This window comes from Vidua chalybeata, chromosome 10 (assembly GCF_026979565.1).
Source record: "Vidua chalybeata isolate OUT-0048 chromosome 10, bVidCha1 merged haplotype, whole genome shotgun sequence".
NCBI lineage: Eukaryota > Metazoa > Chordata > Aves > Passeriformes > Viduidae > Vidua > Vidua chalybeata.
The window spans coordinates 21,566,842-21,589,551 of record NC_071539.1 but is presented as its reverse complement, the minus strand read 5'-3'; the positions used below and the strand labels follow the sequence as shown (position 1 = coordinate 21,589,551).

General features: G+C 48.7%; 3 protein-coding genes across 6 annotated transcripts; 2 read left to right on the top strand and 1 right to left on the bottom strand.

Annotated features, from left to right (window-relative positions):
• Positions 1-673: 673 nt before the first annotated feature.
• DTYMK (deoxythymidylate kinase) lies at positions 674-5,932 on the bottom strand. The gene is made up of 5 exons (XM_053952028.1): positions 5,786-5,932; positions 5,098-5,206; positions 3,873-3,963; positions 1,746-1,943; positions 674-1,227 (listed from the first exon to the last, which is right to left on the bottom strand). Exons 1-5 carry the CDS (start codon positions 5,913-5,915, stop codon positions 1,117-1,119), a joined length of 639 nt encoding a protein of 212 aa, XP_053808003.1. The 5' UTR covers positions 5,916-5,932; the 3' UTR covers positions 674-1,116.
• An 89-nt stretch (positions 5,933-6,021) lies between these two features.
• ING5 (inhibitor of growth family member 5) lies at positions 6,022-12,117 on the top strand. Of its 3 annotated transcripts, none has more exons than XM_053952228.1 (8): positions 6,022-6,150; positions 6,621-6,709; positions 7,430-7,596; positions 8,890-9,001; positions 9,791-9,884; positions 11,105-11,240; positions 11,386-11,447; positions 12,005-12,117. In XM_053952228.1, the coding sequence occupies exons 1-8, from the start codon at positions 6,050-6,052 to the stop codon at positions 12,045-12,047; spliced, it is 804 nt and encodes a 267-aa protein (XP_053808203.1). In that variant the 5' UTR covers positions 6,022-6,049; the 3' UTR covers positions 12,048-12,117. The 3 variants fall into 3 exon arrangements, with proteins under 3 accessions (XP_053808203.1, XP_053808204.1, XP_053808205.1); XM_053952229.1 differs by having other exon boundaries at positions 6,044-6,150; positions 6,638-6,709; XM_053952230.1 differs by lacking the exon at positions 6,022-6,150 and adding an exon at positions 6,405-6,505 and having other exon boundaries at positions 6,638-6,709.
• Positions 12,118-14,664: 2,547 nt separating this feature from the next.
• Positions 14,665-22,628, top strand: D2HGDH (D-2-hydroxyglutarate dehydrogenase). 2 transcript variants are annotated; one of them, XR_008432672.1, is made up of 10 exons: positions 14,665-15,176; positions 16,373-16,430; positions 17,420-17,559; positions 18,003-18,196; positions 19,325-19,493; positions 20,068-20,211; positions 20,613-20,755; positions 20,901-21,066; positions 21,528-21,661; positions 22,225-22,309. XR_008432672.1 is itself a non-coding variant. In XM_053952209.1 (9 exons), exons 1-9 carry the CDS (start codon positions 14,885-14,887, stop codon positions 22,497-22,499), a joined length of 1,581 nt encoding a protein of 526 aa, XP_053808184.1. In that variant the 5' UTR covers positions 14,665-14,884; the 3' UTR covers positions 22,500-22,628. The 2 variants fall into 2 exon arrangements, 1 of the variants encoding a protein (XP_053808184.1); XM_053952209.1 differs by lacking the exon at positions 21,528-21,661 and having other exon boundaries at positions 22,225-22,628.
• The last annotated feature ends 82 nt before the right edge of the window (positions 22,629-22,710 follow it).

Genomic DNA, 22,710 nt, shown 5'->3' with positions numbered 1-22,710 from the left:
TGCCTTGTCCCAGTGTTACTGTCAGGGCCTGATGCAGCATTGCAGGGGCTCACCTCCTTCACCAGGAGTGTCTGGCTGCCAAGTGCTGGGCAGCTGTGGAGGGCAGCTTTTGCCATTGTAGCTGATGCTTGTATTAGCAATGTTGTTTTAAATATTTAGCTTCCTCTCCCTGCTCCTGAATCAGTTCAGTCTGCCTCTCTCTGAGTTAGAGAGGATTTAGTCTGTGGAGATCAGAGCAGTCTACCCTACTGGAAGGTGAGTCAAACATGCAGCAGAGAAACCTGAACTCCCCTGGCCATGCCCATCTCTCAGTGTCCCTTGCAAATGATTAACATTCCAGTTTGTTCTGGTGATTTAGGTGATTCATAGCTGGTTTGGTTTCAAACTGCACTGGGGTGTGTGCAGGAGCCACAAGTGACTATTCCTCTCATCTCAGCCAGTCTAAAATAATTTATGTGCCACTTGACCTCCAAACTGGCCTTGCTATGAGCTCATCCATCTATTTCAGGTTCTTACCTGCTCACAGCTGGGGAGAAGAGGCTTGAATTCACCTCTCCCTTTTCTTCCACAGCTCTAGCAGTTTTCCTTGGATTTAGTGCCTGAACTGCAGCACTTTCACCTCCAATACATCCTTCTAGAAGATAAATTATCATACTGAAAAACATGCCCTGTGCCAAATGCTTAAAAGAACAATTTATTAGCAAATCCTCTACAAACTGGTTTGAGTATGGGGGGATGCATTTTCTAGAGAGGAAGAATGATCAGAAACGTGCCAGTTCCCTAAAAATGGGAACTGTCTGTGTCCAGGGATGGCCCTGGGCTCCACACTCACATCTGCACTCCAGGACTGGAGCTGGAACAGGAGCTTGGGAGAGGGAGGTTTTGACAAGGAATTTGATACACACTCATGGCATACTCATTTAAAAAATGCAGAAGGGACTTTGCAGGCTGGAAGGGAGGAGTAGATAATAAAAAGGACATCAGCAGCATGTTGGACCCAAAAGAATACACAGCATCTAAGCTGTTGCTGCTGGGATGTCACAGTCATCCAAGTGCAGAAGATCCAAGAAGTGACCTTTCCCTTTTTTTTTTTTTTTTTTTGACCTCTATGAAGTTTCATTTCCAGAGTTCTCCCAAAGGTTTATTCTGAACCTCCTGCATAGTTTCCTTTGCAATGGACTTGATTTCTCTGTGCAAGTCTTCAATGCTCTTTGAAGCATCCACTGTCTGTTTCCAAGACAACAAAAATACAGGAGAGATAACAGAGAATAAAGAAATGAGAAAAACCTTGTTGTTAACATCTGCTTACCCCCCATTACTCAATAGGTTATTCTTCCTGAGTAGTGAAATGAGCTAATTACACCTCCTCTCTGCAGTTTCTGCAGTGGATCTGGGAGAAATCAAAATATGTAGGAATAGACATTTAAGAAGTAGATGTGAGAGTGAGTGAAGGTAAACAGAAGAAACTGCTGCTGCATGTTGTTTGCTGGCAGTCTCGGGGGTGTGTGACAGAGGCAGGTAAGCTAGGGATTCAGCCCAGGTGCACAAAGAGCTGACCATGGTCTCCTGGAATAGGGAAGTGTCCTCTCTGCCACTTCTCACAGTGCCCTTGGCTGGTCCCCACTGTGTGCCACGGAGCAGAAGTGGGAAGGGGCAGCACAGGGATGTGACAGGCAAAATTTGGGAGCTCTCCCTAGAGACCCCCACCCCAGTCCCTGACAAACCCATTGGAGTTAATTCCTCACCTTCCAGTTTAGGGTCTTGTCCTCCATTAGGCAATAGAAGGACTGAAGAACTTTCTCTTGGAAGGAGCTGGTCTCATAACGTTCATGTCCAAAGTTGCCTCGTTCTGCTGCTGCTTCTGGGTTTAACTGGAGGAACAGGATCAGGTCTGGCTTTGGGAGTCCAACATCAGGCTGTTTGCACCACTCCAGGCTGAAGTTCTGCCCCAAGCAAAGACAAGAGAGTTTGAGGTGACACACAAAGACAGGAAAGCAGCAGGTTTGCTGAAGAGTGAGGTGGGGAAGGAACAGCCAAGGATGGCAGGAATTGCAACCCAAAACACTCATCACAAGCTACAAACTGAACAGGTGATAGCCCAGCTTACCATGTGGGAATTCAGTCCTGCTCATTTGGGGGTGAGCAGGTTTTGTCAGGTGTTCAGCAGCTCCTGTGCTTATTTAAGTTGAAGAAGAGTGAAAGCTTTTCACGCCTCTTCTGCAGATCCCATCTGAGCTCTACCAAGGCACATTCTGAGCCTCCACACCGCCATTACCACTCCAAAATTTTCTCAGTCCAAAAGAAAGCTGCTCCCAAACACTAACACCACGCAGCTGCAATGGACATCTCTCTGAGCCCACATAGGCTCCTTTCCAATACTCACCTACCCAGCAATTTCAGCCCAGACACAAGAGATGCAGTTTTCCAGCTTTTGGATTTTGCTGACAGGTCTGAAGACTTTCACCAGGCCACGCGAATCCATGATGTTGGTGAGACTAGAGTCCACTTACTGCTCATCCACATCTTAAATCACTCTAAGAGGAACTGGCACATCTGCCCTCCAGTTTCTCCCCAGATGTTCTGTATCTTGGTAATCTGGGTATTTTTGGGATGTATGTGCAGTGGGTTTTTCAATCCCATGAGGGCGTAAGAGAAGCTGGAAGTGCCACAACATCTTGGGTATGAGCTCTGGCAGCCAGCAGACTTTTGTGTTAGGTATGGGCATCAGCATCTCCCCTTCTCCTGGGAATGCTTCTTGAGTGAAAAACATGCCAAACTCCATTCTTTTAAGAAGCAGAGGCGGTCCCTTCCAGCAGAAAAGGATGCCATCCCTGCTTCCCAAGGGTGGCATCCACATGGCTGAGCCCTGCAGGTCACCAGCTACATTCAAAGAAATGTAGACACTTTAGGACACTCTTCTTCCCCCACCAGAAAGTAGCAGAACATTCCTTGCTGTGCCCATGTGGACTTGGGATCATTATTTTGGGGTGACTCTGCTCGTATTACACATCCTGGCTCTTAATTTGGGGCTTTTGCAGACACCTGATTAGCACCTAAATGTTTCAATGCATCTGTCTCAGGTTACACAATGTCCAGGAAAGCAGGAGGGTGGGAGAAGATGCAGGTGAGGGCACAGGGCTTGGGGGCCCAGGATCTCCTCAGTTCCTCCAGGAAGCAGGGAAAGGCTTGGGCAGGAATGAATGCAGGTCACAGCTGGTGCTGCAGCATGGCTGGAGCTTCTGTGACCACTCTTAGAGGACTGATGGCTGCTCAGCAGGAACAGGACACATCTGATGGGTGGGACAGGAGTGTCTGTGCAGAATGGCTCCAAGGGAGGCTGACAAAACTGACTTGCTCTGAAAGCAGGGACAGGCCAAAAGGCACAAGTGGGAATGCCAGAAATTCAGGCTAAATGAAGAGAATCACCTTTACTCTGAAGGTGAGCAGAGAAGAACCCAGAAGAGAATGGATATACATCCCTGAAGATACTCTAACCTTGGCTGGATGTAAGCAAGTCTTCTTATGTCAGGAGGCTGAATTCCACAGATCCCTTCTAACGTATGTGGTTCTGTTCCACAAATTGATGGGCCAGCAGCCTGAGCAAGTACAGAGAGTCTTTAATAAACCCCCAGAATCATTCTCCAGAGTCACACAGGTCAGCTTCCAGTCTAGCAGTCTGTCCAGATTTACAAAAAATCACCAAATAATTTTCTCTGCTTGATCTGGGGAAGGGTGGACCCATGTAAATATCTGAGCTGAAACTTCCATCCCTCATCTCCCAGAAGAATGGCTCCTGGGCCATTCACACCAACAGCCTGGAGCTGCTTCCCCAAACAGAGAGAGGGGCAGGGGCTGCTGCAGGTCTCACTCACCCCTTTGGCACTCGTGAAGGCCACTCCAGAGAAGGCGTATCTGTCAACCACCACAGTGATCCCTTGGTGTAGCTTCTCTTTCATCATCGGTCTGAAACCATGGGGGAGATAAAATAACAAAGCTGCACTCCTTTATGGTGACAGAAATGAAAGGAGTTCATCTAAAACTCCAAGTATGTCATCATTAAGGGAGTTCAGCTGTGATGCAGGTGAAGAGCTGTTTGTATTCTCCAGCAGGCACTGACCAAATGCCCTTTCATGACACCCAAACTCAGGGTGCCAGCACTGGGCACTGCTCTAGGCAGCTCCAGGGCTTCCAGGCAAGACCACCCATGAGCTATATTAACATGGACAGCTTAGTCCTCTTCCCTTTTTAGGTGGTACAGCAGATTTTGTGATACGCTCTGCCACTTTTATTCATGACACTACTTCTTAGAGCTCACTTCTGTGCATTCTGTTCTCCCTTAATTGGCACTGCCACTACAGCAGAGGCAGCAAAGCTTTTCTGTAAAATGAGAACATTTTGGAATCTGTATTTCCAGGTAAAAACAACAGCCAACACTGATTTCCCCATGTCCACACACAGACTCTGACTAAAGCAAGGACAGCCAGTTATGGCTGAAGGTAGCCTTTGGCTACAGGGGAGATTTGGGCACTGTCACTCACAGGGACTGCCTGGCAAAGCAAGGTATCTTCAGGAAAGAGAATAAATTCACAGTCTGGACTGGTTCAGTCTCTGCTGCCCAATTTTTTAATCCAGTACAGCACAGGAGTTGGAAATATGGCACCAATGATTCAAAAAAACCCCTAAACTGTGGGATCTGATCTAAGATTACAAGGGCAGGGTTAAATGGGATATTGAGAAGAAATTCTTCCCTGTGAGGGTGGGGAGGCCCTGGCACAGGATGCCCAGAGAAGCTGTGGGTGCCCCATCCCTGCAAGTGTCCAGGGCCAGGTTGGACAGGGCTTGGAGCAGCCTGGGCTAGTGGAAGGTGTCCCTGCCCATGGCAGGGGGTGGGACTGGATGGGCTTTAAGGTCCCTTCCAACCCAAACCATTCTGGGATTCTGTGATTAAATCCAAAGCTGTATGACACCATTTCCAGCCTGTTCTGCTGTCTAAACAGGATCACATTCTTGTACTTTCTGTACCCACTGCAAGCTCAAACCCCGTGGGATCCAACACCACCCATTTTTCTTTCACAACTGAACAAACATCATCCTTACACGTGCTCCCAGCGGTTGGCAGAGAAGAGCAGGTGAATGGTGTGGTCCTCCAGGTTCTTCTCCCTCCCCAGGTAGGAGCTGATCAGCTGCCCAATCTCTGTGGTTCTGTCTGCAGGAAAGACAGAAGATGCAAAGGCTGCCCCAGACTGCTCTTCCCAGATGAGTGTCCATCTCTCCGGGGGTCTGTCTGTCACGGCTGGGAGGCTGGCTGAGCAGGGCAGGGTCTGTCTGTCATGGACGGGATGAGGTCAATCCAGGGTGGGAGTCTGTCTGTCTGTCCCTCAGGGGTGCCAGGAGGTTTGTGCAGGGTGAGGGGGGGATATTTATTTGCCACAGGTGGGAGGAGGTCAGTCCGTAAGGGGCTGGATCTACCTGCCTGTGACAGGTTGGGGGGAGGAGCTCGGTCCATCCGGGATGAGCGTCTGTCTGTCTGTCCGGGATGGGAGGAGTCTCTCCGCCCGCCGCGCGTGAGGGACGGTCGCTCTGTCCGGGCGTGGGGGGGGGTCCATCTGTCCAGGGGGAGGCGGTCGGTCCGTCCAGGGTGGGAGGCGTCTATCGGCCAGGCCTGGGGCGGTCCCTCCGTTCAACCGCGGGGGCCCGCCCGGAGCGGGGATGTGCCGCCGGGGAGAGCCCCCGGCCGGCAGCCCGCCCCCTCCCTCCCTCCCTCCGTGGCCCCGCCGCGCCGTACCCGGGAAGCGGAGGAGGTCGGCGCGGTGCCCGGCCTCCCGCAGGGCCTCCACGAGCCGCCGGCCCTGGGTGCTCTTCCCGGCGCGGTCCACGCCCTCCAGCGCGATCAGCGCCCCGCGCCGCGCCGCCATGGCCCCGCGCGCGCCGCGCCGCGCCCCGCCCCTTCCGCCGCGCCCGCCAATCGCCGCCCCGCCCCGCCCCTCATGAATATGCAGCGCGAGCGGCGCCGGCGGCCAATGGGCGGCGCGCGGGCCGTGAATACGGGATGAGGCCGCGGGCCTTGTCATGCGGGCCCGGCGGGCGGCGGGGAGCGGCGCGCGGGCCGCAAGATGGCGACTGCCATGTACCTGGAGCACTACCTGGACAGTGAGCGCGGGGCGGGGGCGGCGGAGGGGCTGGAACGGGGAGCGGGCCAGGGGCCGGCGCGGGGGCGGCGGGATTGGGGCGGCGGCGGCGGCAGCGCGGGAATTAAAACTGCGCCACGGGCAGCGCGGGGGGGTGTGGGGGGGGGGGGCGGCACAGTGGTTGCGTCATCATGCGGCGCCGGGCTACGTCAGCGGTGCGCGCTGGGGAGCGGGAGCGTGCGGCCATGGCGGCTGTGGGGGTCGGCGGCGCGGGGGTCCCGCTGCCCCTCGGCTGGGCCGCCGCTGCCGGCCCGGTGCCCAGCACCCAGCACCCAGGCAGCTGCTCAGGGCCTGCTGAGGCGAACGGGCGGCTCGCGGTACGTGCCTCGCAGGCTGGCTTTGGTTGGGAAGGACCTTAGAGAACTCCCCTGGTTCCAGCCCCTGCCACGGGCAGCGACACCCTCCGTTGACAAGGTTGCTCAGAGAATTCAGTGGCGTTTTTCTTGTAGGTATTGAGAATCTGCCGTGCGAGCTGCAGAGGAACTTCCAGCTGATGCGGGAGCTGGATCAGAGAACGGAAGGTACGTGCAGCTGTTTCGGCAAGGAGAGGCCGGGAGAGCCTGGCCTGAGGGACGGCGAGAGCCCCGTGGAGGCTGGGCTTTAGAGGACGTGGCTGTTCCTTCCCTCAGGCTGAGTGCTCTGCAGCGTTTGTTTCTTGCCTGTGAGGACACAGCTCACATGGCAGGGCTTGATTTTGTTTCCAGTTTAAATTCATAGCTCTGTGATCACTTTACTCAGTGGCCATTTGGATGGCCTTTCTTCCACGTGTTTCCATATCTAACAAATTCTCAATTCCTGTGTGCTTTGCAGGACGATTTTTTCTTCCTTTTTGAAGTTTTTGTTGGTATCTGGCTGCACATTAATTATTTTAGTTTTGAACCATTAGAGCAGTGAGCGATGGCCCAACAAGTAAAATGTTCTGTATGTGGGAAGAGAGGCTGAAACTTGTGAACCCATGGGTTCAGTTTCTGATCTTAACTGTGAATTAACTGTAAATTAACTTCTGAATTAGCTGTAGAACACTTGAGAAAACAGAATCACGCCACAAGTGTCAAAGAGTGAACACCTTTAACTTAACTGGTTTTGTTTTTAAAAAGGAAAATGCATTAAGGAATTGAGGGCAGCATAGCAGCTGTCAGGAAGGGTGTCCTAAGTAGAAACAGAAAATCAAAAATACCTGCTTTTTTTTTTTTTTTTTTTTTTTTTTTTTTTTTTTTTTTTTTTTTTCTCTTTCTCTCCAGACAAGAAAGCAGAGATTGACAGCCTGGCAGCAGCCTACATCGAGTCTGTGAAGAACATGTTACCTGAGGAGAGAGTGGAGCACCTGAGGAAGATCCAGAGTGCCTACAGCAAGTGTAAGGAGTACAGTGATGACAAAGTGCAGCTGGCCATGCAGACCTATGAGATGGTGAGCTGTGGAAAAAAGGGCATCCTCTGCATTGGTGCACGTGGAGATGCTTCACAGTGTCAGCTTTCCCTCACTTTTTCTTTTTGACTTAAATTTCTCACCAAAACAAATTATTAGTCCTCAATCTTATATTTCTCTCTTGCCATCCCCAAAAAAGCTATTTCCTTGGGCACCAGGTTTCTCTTTTGCTGAAGAATTTGAGTTTGTCCCCCCCCCCTCTCCTTGGAGGTGGCTTTATCAGCAGCACTTGTCTGCTCTGTGATAATGCCAGCAAATTTACCCCACTCCCTCCTCCCCAGCAGCTCTCTGTCACTGATAATTTATTTGGGGCACACTTAGTTGAAAGCAAATTGTTTTTTCTAAGCCAGCTGCTGTGCTGTGTTGTGGAGGAACAGCAGGAATTCTGCTCAGTTGCTTTGTTTATTGGACATCAAAATTTGCTCAATGGACCTTGAGAGAAAACCCCATTTCTTAAGATGCAGCTTTCCACTTTTTTTTCCTTCTGTCCCTGGAATAATTCTTACCTGCACGTGTTTTCCCCCCTGGATGAAAGTTGAGTGAGGGGAATTATTTTGACTGTACTAAGTGTTTGTTGTCCAGCTTGCAGAGATGCTTGGGGTTCTGCTACAGCTGCAGTAGGTGTTTGATTGCCATCAAATACTGCAAAAAAAGGAAATTATGTCCCAGGAATGTCAATGCCCTAGATAAGTAGTGAACTCCCTTAATGACAAACTATTGCAGCGGCACAGTTTGGAGGTGGTGGCTTGAAATCCTGGTTCTGAAAGTCACTTTATTGCAGCCAGGGTGGTACAAGGTACTTAATTCATATTGATATTGAGGCTAGTCAGCCTCTGTCTGTATTTATTGTTAAACTTCTTGAATCACATGACAGTGGAGTACCAGGGGAAACCCCTAACTGCTCTGCTCGACACATTTCAAGGACTGTCTCTGAATTTTGAAAATCGCACAGACAAACCCATTATTTTTAGTATCTCTCATCTTGTTTTGTTCTGAAAATCATTAGTCTGAGTTGCTTTGACTCTCTGTTGCCTCTCTTTTCCTTCCTTTCTGCTTGCTTGTGGAGGGACTGGGTCCTTGTGCCTTTGGCTCCCTCATTCCCTCTCCCTGTGCCATTTCCCTTTTCCCAGCCCGTACCCCTTCCATGCCTCGCTCTGCACCACCACACTCTGTTCCTGCTGATAACAGCCACGTTTTAGCCCTTCCTGTTCTCGTTTGGGGCTCTTTTTTTGGCTGTTTCTTTGTAGTTCAGTTGGTGGTTTCCTCTTGGTGCAGGTGGATAAGCACATCCGCCGGCTGGATGCGGACTTGGCGCGGTTTGAAGCTGATCTCAAAGATAAACTGGAAGGCAGCGACTTTGAAACCCCTGCATCCCGAAGCCTGAAAAGTGGGTGAATTTTACACAATTGGGAGCCTTTTCCAGCACTTAGAATATCAAAGCAGGAGGGCTGAGATGTAAAATAGGCTGTTAATTCTGGAGGAAGGAAAGAAGTGTGTTGTTCTCTGCTTGTTTTTAATGCTCTTCAAAATGCTTACAGTGGGCAAGAGATGAAGAGAAATGTGGTGCTGGGATCAAACTTACTGTCACTGTTTCATCCTGAGGTTGTTACTGGTTTTAAGGAGGGTGCTGTGCCAAAACTGCACTGGTGTAACAGTCTTATTTTTGGGAGAAATTAGGAATTAAAAGAAGATGCCATTTTCTGTCGTGTATACTGAAATATTGTGTGATTACAGTGGCATTTGAATGTGGATACAGCAGCACAGCACAGCTTTATGCCTTTGAACAATGAAATAAGGGGTAGGAGCAAGGAGGTGGAGAAAAAAGTTATGTTAGTTATTGAGTAATCTATTAACTGTGTTTAAAAATACACTGAGGTGAAAAAAAAAATACTGCCTGTCTAATCAAGTGTGATGCTGTTTATGAACTGTGCTGACATACTGCAGTGCTTTGTTGCCAAAACTACAAACACAAGTTTGGTGCTCAGTTGTTATTTAATTTGGTGTATTTGTGGCTTAAAAATGCATTTCAGTCAGCATATCCAATTATATATATAATGAGGATTACTCAGTTACATATGAAATAGGGATTTCAAGACAGTAACTGCATCAAAAGAACACCAGCTGGGGATGTTTCTGCCACTCAGGCTGAAATGATGGGGTTGTTTTTCCTTTCTAGAGGGACGAAGTCAGAAAGACAAAAGAAGCTCTCGTGGTCGAGGCAGGAGAACATCTGAAGAAGATACACCAAAGAAAAAGAAGCTCAAAGGAGGGTAAGGCAGAGCCAGGCACAACTCCAGGGCCTTGGGCTTAAGACTTCATGAATTTTCCACAGGCTCATATTACCCTATTTATGACTCATGTCCAGATGGTGAGCAGTGTTAAGGGTGTTCTGGTCTTACTCCATTTCATTAATGGCCTGCTTAGGGCAGGCCAGCATTGTTAATTAACTCCTTGGTTGGGATGTGGAAGCTCAGCGTGCTTGGAACACCGACTGGAAGGACAAGATCAGCCTCCCTCTTGCTGTTGGCAAGCTGGGAGAAGGTAGCTTTGATTTTTGTCACAGGGCTATTTTTAACAGTTGCTTGTGGTCTTGATTGTAAAAGAAATTCACTTGGCCATCAGGACAGAAACTGATGTTGTGCTGCTGTTCTAGAAATCTTGGAGAATTTTGGGGAGTTATTTTCAAAGAATTGTGTCTTAGGTAGCCTTGAATAATCTCATTTGGTTTTGAGAGGCAAGGAGGAAAGCATGTCCCCTCTCTGAGATGGGATTTATATTAGAGGGGCTCTGTTTATTCTGATATTTTCAGGTGGCTAAATGGAGGGCAGGAAACTAAAAATAGTTTTTGTGGACAGCTACTGGCATGTCAGCACATCCCTGTCAGGGTAAAAGGGTTCACTCATGCCTGACGATGAGAAAAAAATCTATATTGAAACAGACTGGGGAAAAAACCCCAAACAGGTTATTGTACCCCACAACCAGGTGTGATCTGTATGATAATTTTGTTACTTTACTCATGACAGCTACAAATCCCTCTCTTAATTCTTTCTAGTCATATTGTGTTTGATCCAACCTACCTTATGATTTTAATTACTGGATTGTGGTAATGTAATACAGGCTCTAAAACAGGCTCAGTGTGGTTTAGGGAACATAATGTAAAACACTAGTTTTCCCAAGTAGGATTTGGATCTTGGAAACACCAAATCCCAGAATGGTTTGAGTTTGGAGGGGCCCTAAAGACCATCCCATTCCAGCCCCTGCAGTGGGCAGGGACACCTTCTACTAGCCTGGGTTGATTCATGTTTGGCCATGAACACTTCAGGAATGGGGGAGGCACAGCTGTTCTAGGGCTTCCCTACCCTCACAGGGAAGAATTTCTTCCCAGTATCCCATCTAACAATGCCCTGTGGCAGTGGGAAGCCATTCCCTTGTAACACAGTGCTGTCTGCAGTTGAGAAGTGTTTTGTCCTGACTCTGTCCTTGCCCACAGGTCTGAGTTTGCTGATACCATCCTGTCAGTGCATCCCTCAGATGTCCTGGACATGCCAGTGGATCCCAACGAGCCCACCTACTGCCTATGTCACCAGGTGTCCTATGGAGAGATGATTGGCTGTGACAACCCAGATGTAAGCATTTGAGAGGTGTTTGTTGCCTCCCAACCCTGTACAGTCCAAGGAGGGGGTCCTTGCTCAGTTAGCTCATACCAAATGATGGGAATATTTGTGAGCCACTAAGAATCTCCTCTGTGGGTTTTCCCTTTCTCTTTTGCAGTGCCCAATCGAGTGGTTCCACTTTGCATGTGTGGACCTGACCACCAAACCAAAAGGGAAATGGTGAGTGTGACAGCATTCAGCTTTGGGGTTTTTATCAGGCTGCAGTTTGCCTCAACAAGAATTAAAAGCCTCTTGTGACCCTGACAGAGGAGCTCTGCTCTTCTCATCAAAGGGTTTGCATCCTCTGTGATTAGGGATTATTTTAAGGGTAGAAGAGAGAAGACAAACCTTGTTAAAAGTCCATTTCCACAGAAGTCTTAGGTCCTGGTGGGAGCAAAATTGCCTGATAAACAGAGCAGGTTTTGACCTGAGGCTTGTGTAAACATGGACATCTGAGGTTTGCTCTATTGTCACTAGTTGTGGCTCTGCTTAAAACAGACACAGCTACCTCTTCCTTTCACTTCTGGGGGCAAATTTTGAAGACTTCTCAGGGTTTTACTATGTGCTTATCTTGGAAAGGATCACGGGCTTGTTATTTTTATCTAATGGATTGTTTTAATCAAATTAACAAATTGCCTGCCAGAAACAGGCTTAATTGTGCACAAATGTTAAAAAGAGGTCTTGGGCTCTGTGCTGTTAATTTCAGGAGCTAATTACTGCCTCTTTTTTCCCTACAGGTTTTGTCCTCGTTGTGTTCAGGAAAGAAAGAAAAAGAAGTAAGGAGTAGAGGGGGATACACCATCGAGGCAAGAAGAATTTAATATATTCCTTCACTCATGTTGCAATATTACCTTTGATTATTTTTGTTAATCTATCCTCCATCTTTTTCCAGTATGATATTTAATTATCCAGTGGCCAGTTGAAATTCCTGTTCTTTCCTGAGACAATGACTTTGGGAGGGAGTCCCAAATCCCTTTGCCACGGAGATTTTATTTATGTTAGTCTTGCACAATAGTACTGAGGGAGGGTGTTGCCTTTTCTGGCTGTTTCCATTTCCCTGAAGATTTTCTTAAGTACATCACTGTGAAAATGAAACCTACAGTATTCTTGGAGAGAGAGAAGGTCGGATTTATTCACCAAATAAGATGAAGGCCTGAATTGTTAGCTGTGGTTGCCTGTGTGGCACATGGGTAAATCAGGTTTTAGGGAAAGGCTCTATGAGGATATTGTTTGTTCCCATGATGGTGTGGCTCTGCTGTTGAAGAAGGCCATCAGGAATGTTGTAACAGAACTTCTTGTCTTTTTTTAATGGGCCACATTTGCATGTTATTGACTTCTCTAGCTGCCTTTCAAATGAATGTGAATCCTTGCATTAGCACAGTGTCAGTGGCTGCAGCAGAAGAGAGAGGAAATCAGGAGCTGGAAAGCAAAAGTCTCTGGTTTTTCCTTCATCTGAGATACAGAAGTTGAGGGAAGAGCGGAGATAACTCTTGCCTTCATATGTCTCCTGCATCATGAGGCTTACCTGCCTTCAGTGAAAATATAGTGGAGAAAGGTGTTCCAGGTTTCCTTCCTGCTGGTGGAAGGAATTTTAAAAAAGCCCCAAACTCATGAACTTTGCTGGCTCTAGTCCTAGTGGGTGTTGGTGGCAGCTCTGTGCAGGGCTGTGTGCTGCTTTCCATACCAGTGTGCAGGAGCTCTTGGTACAGACTGCTGGAAAGGCATAAAGAAACTCCCAGATAAACTTTTCTTCTGCTGAAAAAAAACAGCACAGAAGATTAAAAACACTTCTACTCAGATTCTGGCACCTGTCTTCAAAGGAAAGAAGGCTTTTCCTGTTACACTGAGCCTCTTCCTCATGTTCTGCAATGAAGGAAAGTAGAACACAGCTCCTGCCACCTCTCCTTCCCTCTGTGGGGCTTTGTGCCTGCTGCTAGCCTAGAAAAACCTCTCAATTGTGAGGCAGCTTTTCTGTGAACATTGATTTATGGCAGGAAGAAAGGATGGATTTTAGGAAAAAATCCCTGTCTTCAGGGTCGTGTCATTTCCAGTGTGATGTTGCAGGCGTCTTTACTACATTGCATCACAGAGAGGTGAAGTTCCCACAGTTCTGCACGTGAAAATGCACGTTTGTGATGCACATTTGTCATTGCTGCCTCAGAGTAGCACATGGAAACCAGGCAGGGAAATTAAAGCCCGAGTGCTGGATGGAAGGAGGAGGGACACCACAGTCACCCAAACCTGGAGTTCAGCAAGCCCTCTTCTTCTTCCTGCCTCTTCATGAGAGCAGATGTGATACCTCATAATCCAGCCTGTAATCCAGTCCCCAGAGAGTGAGAGCTGCTCCTCCTCCACCCCTGCACTGGACTGAGTTGGAGCATTGCTGTATCCTGACAACCTGTGCTGATGCTGTCCCAGGTTTTGGTTTCCCTTTCCACCCAGTGGTATTGTAGGCAACTTCTTTTCCTGTTTTTTCTAAGCTATGTTAGTACTGGTAGTGCTGTGGATTAAGAATTTGATTTGAAACAATCTCAAAATTCCACTTTGGAGATCTTGCTGGAAATGTGCCATGAGGGAAGAGAGCTGCTCTGGGTGAGCCACTGTGGAGCTGACTTCCCTCAGCTCTAAAATTCTGGTCAGGTAGGATAACAAAAAACATTTTTAGAAGTACTTTTGGGGCTTCAAAGAGCATTTTCCACTTGAACCAGCAAAGCAAGAAGGAAAACAAGCTCTGGAAGGTAGAGCCCTCAAAAGGAAGGATAATTTGCTAGGAATGATGAATAGTGTGAGGTACAACATTCTCCTGTTCTTTACAACACCTGTGATGTGTAAAGCATCTGAGATCTGATACCAGCAATAAACTCTCCCACTGGGAACATGCCAGTTCAGGGCTTGGATGGGCTCAGGAGCATCTCCTGCCCTCTTACACCTGGTCGTAGAGAATTTTTACGACTCCTTGTAAACAGAAATACCAGCAGCCTTCATTTTTTGCTTACTAAAAGGATTTAAATCTTCTGACTTTTGAATGTACAGCGTTAAAATGTTTCCTGGAGAAGGGTGATCCCTAAAGGAATACCCCATTAAACATTGCCCAAAAAAACCCCGCCAGGGGCCCAGCTTTACTGCAGCTCTCCGAACCGACTTTCACCCAATTACCGAAGCGACAGAATAATAATAATAATAATAAAAAAAAGAATGTAATGTTAAAAAAAAAAAATGTATATCTGTATTTTTTGATCTTGGAGATGTTGGATTATATTATATAAATAAAGTATTTTTGGGAATTATTGTGTGAGGGAGTGCTGTTGCAACCGCCGGCCGCCAGGGGGCGTTGCCGCCCGCCCGCGCTGAGCGCGTTCGCGCTCAGCGCGGGCGGGCGGCAGCGCCCCCTGGCGGCTTGGAGTGAGGCGCGCGGCGCGTCCCCGGCCACGGAGCGTCCTTGGAATCTCCGGTGTTACCGGGATAATCCCGAATTTCCCCCGCCCGCTCCGCGCTAAGCCGCACTGCGAAGGCCGCGCGGTGCTGCGCTGTCCCGAGGGAGTGCGCTTCCCCTCAGTGCCGAGTTCCCCTCACGGCCGTGGGAAGGGGGCAGCGGATAAGGCCGCGGCTTTTTTTCCATGGCTTCTCCGGTCGTGTGGCGCTGCGGGGCCGCCTGGCTGAGGAGCTGCCGAGGGAAGGTCCTGCGGAGCGGCAGGAGCCGGGAGCCCCCGGGCGTGCCCCGGGCCCGGGGCTGCGCCGGCTCCCGGGAGGTGGTGCCGACCTGCGAGCGCTACGCGGTGCGGCGGCTGCCCTTCGCCCGGCTGGCGGAGCGCGATGTGGCCTTCTTCGAGCGCCTCATGCCCGGCAGGGTCGTCACCGGCGAGGAGGAGGTGAAGCCATTTAACGTGGACTGGCTGAAGTCGGTGCGAGGTAAGCGAGCTGCGTGGTGAAACCTCCCTTCGTGTCTCTGTTAGTTACCGGAACAACGAGTTTGCCAAAGGAAATCTTAGCTTTGTTTATGGCGGATCGCATCTGTACGGAGCACAGAGTTGGAAGGGACCCGTGAGGGTTATCGAGTCCAACTCCTGACCCTGCACAGACACCTCGACTGTCCCACTCTGTGCCTGAGAGCGTTATCCAAATGCTCCTGGAGCTTGGGCAGCCTCGGGGCCGTGCCCGTTCCCTGGGGAGCCTGGGCAGTGCCCGACCGCCCTCTGGAGGAAGAATCGTTTCGTGATAATCCACCCTGACCCTTCCTGACACAGCTCCAGGTCACCTCGGGTCCTGTCACTGGTCACCAGAGACCAGATGAGTGCCTCCCCTTCAAAATTAGTTTTTCCTCATAAAATTATTCCTTTAAAAATTACCTGATACCTTGTAAACTTACAGGCTTTCATTTAAAAAAACATCTAAACCCTCTAACTTAATAATTAATTTTTTTCCTGAGACGAGTTGATTCAGCTAACAGTTTTGATTGAACCTCAGAAAAGAATATGAAAGCTTTTGGGAGACTTGGTTGCAGCCTTCCAGTACCTTAAAGGGGGCTTATAAAAAGGAGGGAGAGAGACTTTTCATATGGGTCTGGAGTGTCAGGACAGGGGGGAATGACTTCCCACTGCCAGAGGGCAGGGTTAGATGGGATATTGAGAAGAAATTCTTCCCTGTGAGGGTGGTGAGGCCCTGACACAGGTTGCCCAGAGAAGCTGTGTCTGCCCCATCCCTGGAAGTGTCCAAGGCCAGGTTGGACAGGACTTGGAGCAACCTGGGACAGTGGAAGGTGTCCCTGCCCATGGCAGGGAGATGAACTTTTAGGTCCTTCCCACCCCAAATCATCCTGTGATTCTAAATCAAGTTTTGTGAATTGTTTGTTGCTTCTGTCAAAGATTTCATGAGAATTTAAACTGTGTCCCATTACCCCCAGTGTCAGTCAAGTCTACCTGTACATGCAAAGTTTTTTGCAGGGCTTAAAGGGAGAGGCTGCTGTTGAAATGTTTGTTGCCCAAGTGGTTGAAATGCCTAATGGTGGAGGGAGCATTGTTACTTCCCACCTCATGTTTTCCCAACTGTTTCTTTCTGACCTCTGCAGAGCCACAGCTTGCCTTGAGAGTCCCTTGCTTTCATTGCAGGCTGCAGCCAGCTGGTGTTGAAGCCCCAGACAACGGCAGAGGTGTCTCAGGTTCTCAGGTAACACACACCTTTTCTGCTGGGCTTGGTGCTGAGGAGACTTGGGTTGAGTCAGGTGATGATCTGGTGCATGAAGGGAGCTTGTAGGCGTTCAGACACCCATTGCTTAAGCACTGGAGTTGCTGAGGCAGTTTTCTTCATGATTTTTCTGGTCTGATAAATGGCTAAAATTAGGTATTGTACAGGTGCTCAGAAAAGAGAAGTTTTGTGAAAGATTCAGGAGGGTCTGTTTGAAAAAATAAAGAAGGTTAGGGCAGAACCAGGGAGTTTGAGGGTCTGTTTTATCCACAGTGGTGTGAGCACAGCTCTGGTTGGGCAGTGCTGTGCCAGATCACTGTTTGGCTGAGGAGCTGAAAGCTGCAGGAACGTGCTCCTGGCTCTGTTAAAACAGGGATGCAGAGCAGAGGAAGGGCAGGCAAGGCTTCTGAAGGAGCTCTGGTGCTGTGGGGCTCTGTGCCATCCCTTGTGCAGGAGCTGCTGTGAGCTCAGAGGGGATGTGGTGGGTGGTGCTTGGCAGGGATGTGGCAGGTGGAGCAGCTGAGGCACAGGTGCACATTTTGTTGCCTACAGGGCATTAATTTCTTGGGAGGAGGAGGGCAGTCATGTCTGAAGCCACTGCCAGAGGCTGGCTGTCAGAGCCCACAGGGGAGCCCAAGCTGTTAAAACAGGTTGCTGCAGAAAGAGCTTCTGTAGAAACATAAGCAGTGCTTTCCAGGCAGTTGTTGTGTACCAGATGTGTAGATACACAGGGGGCTAACCTCAAGTGTTGGTTCTTTGCTCAGCACTGAGGTATGTTCAGACAGGAGTTACACTTTCTCACTTTGTCATTGAAACTCTCTCCTTCCATCAATTTAATCTTTCTGTGAAATGCTGCTTAATTTTTAGGAGCACTGTCACAACAGTCGACATTCATGTAGAGGTGAAACTTCTCTGACAGACTGATTATGGCTTTTAAATGCATAAAAATTTGGAAACCTTTTTCCTTCCAGGTACTGCCATGAGAGGAACCTGGCAGTGAACCCTCAGGGGGGGAACACAGGCCTTGTTGGTGGCAGCGTTCCTGTCTTTGACGAGATCATTCTCTCCACTGCTCTCATGAACCAGATCATCAGCTTTGACAAGGTGTCCGGTAAATATTCCAGGGATGTGAAGCACAGAAATGAGCCCCAGGCTGCAAAACAGGCATTCTCCTGGGAACAGATAGCAGCAGGATCAGCAGGGTTCAGCCCAGCAGCATCATAAGGAGGTTTGTTTGGATTTTGTGGGGGTTAGGGGTCAGGCTGGTGTGAGTATCTCTGTTCAGAGAGGAAGAACAACAGGCAGAGACACACTTAATGTTGCTGTGTTTTACCAGTCCAGAGTTGTGGATGATGAGATATTGAGGCAATAGCAAAGCTCTCTGAGGCTTGAGGAGGGAGCAGTTCCCTGGAGCATGCACAGCTTTATGCATTTAAGCTGAATCCCAGGAAGTTTTGAAGGAAATGGTGGTTGCATCTGCTCATACTGCTCCTGCTTCTTAAGGAGGCACCTTCTCCTCACCCATCAGCTTTTAGCATGGCGTTTGTGTTCCAGGAATCCTTGTGTGCCAAGCAGGCTGTGTGTTGGAGAGGCTCAGCGAGTACTTGGAGGAGCAGGGGTTTATCGTGCCACTCGACCTGGGAGCCAAAGGCAGCTGTCACATCGGGGGGAACGTGGCCACCAATGCCGGAGGCTTGCGGCTCTTGAGATACGGCTCTCTGCGAGGGACCGTGCTGGGCCTGGAAGTGGTAAGGCGAGTACCTGGCAGTTCCCTTCTCTGTTTAATCCTCTGCTTACTGCTTCCTGCTCTTCTAACTGTCCAGCACACAGCCAGGTTCTCTCCAGCCTTCCACTCTTATCTTTTCCTTGTTGGGCTCTTCTGAGAAGGGTCAGCACATGTCTTCATGTGTGTAGCTTGTTATTGCTGCTGCAGTTTCCAGCTTCCTGACTTCCAGTGCTTGCTGAGAGTGGTGGTGTTAGGTGGTTTTCTAATCCAGACAAGTGAAAAGAAGGTAGGGAGAGGTTGGGGCATCCCAGGTTATATGGAGTTGGATCCTCTGAGCAGTCTCTGGAACACTCTGCTAAATCCATCCTGCATCACTCTCTTCTAGTGGCTGCTCACTTGGATTTTAATACAATCATAGGATCACAAACTGGTTTGTGTTGGACGGGGCTTTGAGGATTATCTTAAGGTTGAAAGCCTACCCCAAAACAGAGCTGTCTGCTTTGGGTTCATTTGGCTACTGGCTGTGTCCTAGCATCTCTGCTGTTCCTCAGCTGCTCCTCTCCTACAGGTCGTGGGATGTAAAGGCTGGATTAAGAGTTCTAAAAGTTTTCATGGCTGGGGACAAAATTTGGGCAGGGAACAAAAGCATGGCTTGGTTTTACTGTGTAGGCTTAGAAGGGAGAGCATTTGTCTGAGGTCAGTTTGGCTCTAATGTCAAAATAGCCTTTAATAACCTGTCTTGGAGATACTCAGCCTTAATTTAAGGCTCAAGTGGCTGAGGGTTTACTTCATTCTGCTTAACTGTTCACTGTTTCAAGTAGTTTTCCTTGTTTCTGCTGGATAGTGGGAGCTAGGGCTGCAGAGAATGGCTGAATTCTCCACCATTAGTAAGAAAAGCAGAGCAAACTGGATCTTCTGTTATTACTTGTCCTGACGGAAGGAGAGAAGTAGGAGGGAAATACCTACTCTGTCCTACTCAGGTTGGATGTAGAGGGGGGAAGAGCTGGGAATGGAGGATCAGTGTGGGAATGGGCTGCAGCTGTGTCATGTGCTCAAGGGGAGTGACACTTCCCATCAGCTTGGTGATAGGCAAGTTCATGCCAGCAGATTCCTACCCAGGTGCTCTGACTGGGCCCCTGTGTTCCCACAGGTGCTGGCTGATGGCTCAGCTCTGGACTGTCTGACCTCTCTGCGCAAAGATAACACGGGCTATGACCTGAAGCAGCTCTTCATCGGATCTGAGGGGACCTTGGGAGTTATCACTGCTGTCTCCATACTCTGTCCTCAGAAGCCTAAGGCTGTGAATGTGGCATTCCTAGGTAGAAGCTGATACTAATGATTTCACACCTGAATTCAATGGCTGGGAATAGAGATAGAGAGGAGAAAGCATTGTTCAGCCTCCTGAGCTGGACTGCCAGCATCAACTGGTTTCTGGGAAATAATGTAGGGCTCTGTGCTAAAATGCCTATGCAGATATTTAATATCTGTTGAAATATCTGCAAGGGCAGGTTGTTCTGTAAGGAAAGTGGAGCCAGGAGCTTAGCAGGGTGAGGAGGCAGACAGGACAGTCACTGGTGAGGGAGGGTCTGGTCTGACAGGCTCAAAAGATGAACAGGGCAAGACTGTGACAGTAGGCAGAGGCAGCCACCATCCAGGAGTCAGGTGAGTGACGAGGTGATGAAGCAAGGCTGAGAAATCATGTCTGCAGGTCAGGCTCTGGATCAGCAGAGTATGTGGCCAGGCTGCTTAAAAGCTGCTTCTGAGTGTCCCTCAGCAGGTCCAGAGTAGTTTGTGGGGAGCCTTCACTGAGATTTTTTTACTTCTCAGAGACCTCTAGGGGGTTTGGGGTGGTGTCTGTTTTTTGGTCCTGATTCCTCTCTGTTCTGTCTGAAGGGTGTCAGAGTTTTGCCAAGGTTCTGGAAACATTCACAACCTGCAGAGCCATGCTGGGCGAGATCCTGTCTGCCTACGAGTTCATGGATGAGAAGTGCATGGAATTGGTTGAGAGACATCTCAAGCTGTCCAGCCCAGTGGCAGGTACCAGTGATATTCACACTGTAGAAGGGGGCACTGTACTGCTTGGGGATTTTTAGACTACTTTTAAACACTTCTAAAAAGTGACTCATTTTAAAAAGTTGACTCATTGACTTTTAAAAGGTTGGTGATTGTGTGGGCCTCCCTCATAATTTTTGTATCTACTATATCCATTCCAAACACCTTTTATCTTTAAAGATGAGACTTTTTACTTGTATTTGTCCTCACAAAACTGCTAACTTTCTGGGAAGTGATTGCTTAATAAAAGATCTAGCATGTCAGTGAAGTGTCTCTGGCACCAGAGAGTCTGGGCACATAACATATGGGGAAAGCTCCAAAACCTGCCCTGAATTCCTCTGTTTTGCCCCAGGGCATCTACTTACTTTGTTTACCCTCATTCTCAGACAGCCCTTTTTATGTTTTAATTGAAACTTCGGGCTCCAACTCAACTCACGACGAAGAAAAATTGAACAACTTCCTAGAACGGGCCATGGCTTCTGGTTTGGTCACTGGTGGAACTGTGGCAACGGACGATAAGAAAATAAAGGCAAGTCAGTGTTTCCTCTCCCACAAATCTCTTTGACGTGGATTTGTGTTTTATGTAGGGAAGTGTTCAGACTCGGGTTTGGTGTATGCATGGAACCCAAGAGCTACTTGGGTTATGTGGATTTCTGTGGTCCTTGATTCCTCAGGTGCTGTGGAGCCTGCGGGAGAGAATCACTGAGGCCCTCATTCACGAGGGTTATGTGTACAAGTACGACATCTCTCTGCCCGTGGAAAAGCTCTATGACCTCGTAACTGATATGAGGGCTCGGCTGGGCCAGAGTGCCAAAAATGTGGTGGGCTATGGCCACTTGGGTAAGTGGGGGTGCTGGGAAAGGAGGTGATGGCCCTTCTGTGCTGTGGGTGAGAGGCTTAAATTGAGGGCTGTGGAAGAGGAGGGTGCATCAGGATCTTTGTGTTTGAATTTCACTACTTTCAGACTGTTTTCCATATACTGATGGCCCGTTGCTGGCCAGTGAGCCAGGGAACTGGTCATCTGTATCTTCTTGCTGTGTACTTTCTATTTAAATATGTAATTTGTTCAATTCGACCATCAATTTGGTTAATGTACTTAGACACATTTGGCAGATAAACATTTTCCTGTCCAAAGTGATTAATCCTACTGGAAATCAGTTTTTTGTGAGCCATTAACCCTCCAACAGAGAGTGATAATGATAAATGCACAGAAAGGCTGATAGATTAGTCAGCATGCTGGGAAAGTAACCTGATCTTACAAGCAGGTAAACTGGTCGTTTAGCAGAGCTGTTCTGTTACAGGAACACTCTTGAGCACACTTGATTAGGGGTCATCTGAAAGACACATTGCATAACAAAGGCTTCCTGTTGGTAACTCTTTGAGGACTAAGCTGTGTTCTGTGAAGGTTCTGTGCTAGGATGCAGGAGGAGGATGAGTAAGTTGTATTTATCTTTGTGTGTTTTGTGTTTTGGAGTACCCAGCAACTCTGTGCCTAATCAAATACTGTCACACACAGTGGCAAAAAGAGAAGTTGTTCTGCTTTCTTTGTTTCTATTGATACAGTGCCAAAGCGCATTTAGAGCATTGCACAAACATAATAGGGAGAAAAAAAGTGATGAAGGACCATGTTAGAACCTAATGATCATTATGAAATGCCATTGGGGAAGTCTTTGTCATTGCATCACGGTGGTGGCACAAGCATTAATGCAGCACAGTGGGAATTTTAAAATCAGAAAAGTCGGAGTTTGAAAGTAGCTTAACTCGGAACACTTCCTCAAATATTGCACTTGGAGCATGGAAAAGCAAAGATCCTATTTGAATTATTTGTGCACGGAGAGGCTGATGTTTGTAGGACAGTGAGCAGCTTGTCCTTTTTGCACAGTTTGCAGTCTAACAAAGACCCTGTTGTTTGAGAACGCGGAGGAGGCAGGAATGAGTATCCATTGCAGGGCCACCAGGTTTTTCTCCCAGACCCACCTGTGCAATGTTTTCTTCCAGGAGATGGGAACTTGCACTTGAACATCACGGCGGAGTCCTACAGCCATTCCCTGCTGGATGCCATCGAGCCCTTTGTGTATGAGTGGACTGCGAGATGCAGTGGGAGCATCAGTGCAGAGCACGGGCTGGGCTTCAAGAAGAGGCAGTTCATTCAGTACAGCAAACCACGCGAGGCAGTGCTGCTCATGCAGCAGTTCAAAGCCATGCTGGACCCCAAAGGGATCCTCAACCCCTACAAGACGCTGCCCTCAGCTCCTGAGAGGAGCACATGCTGAGGAGCCAGGAAAGCAGGGCAGCTTCATGCCTGCACTTGAGCCATAAGCACACTGGGTCAGCAAGCACGTGGAGTGCTCCGTGTTTGATTTTGTTAGTGGGATGGAACAAGTAAAGGAATGTGGTTGCTCTTTTTGGGGGTGCCTGCTCTTGCTGAAGAACACACTGCTGGGTTTCCTACTTAGTCTGAACATTGAAACCAAACACAGAGAT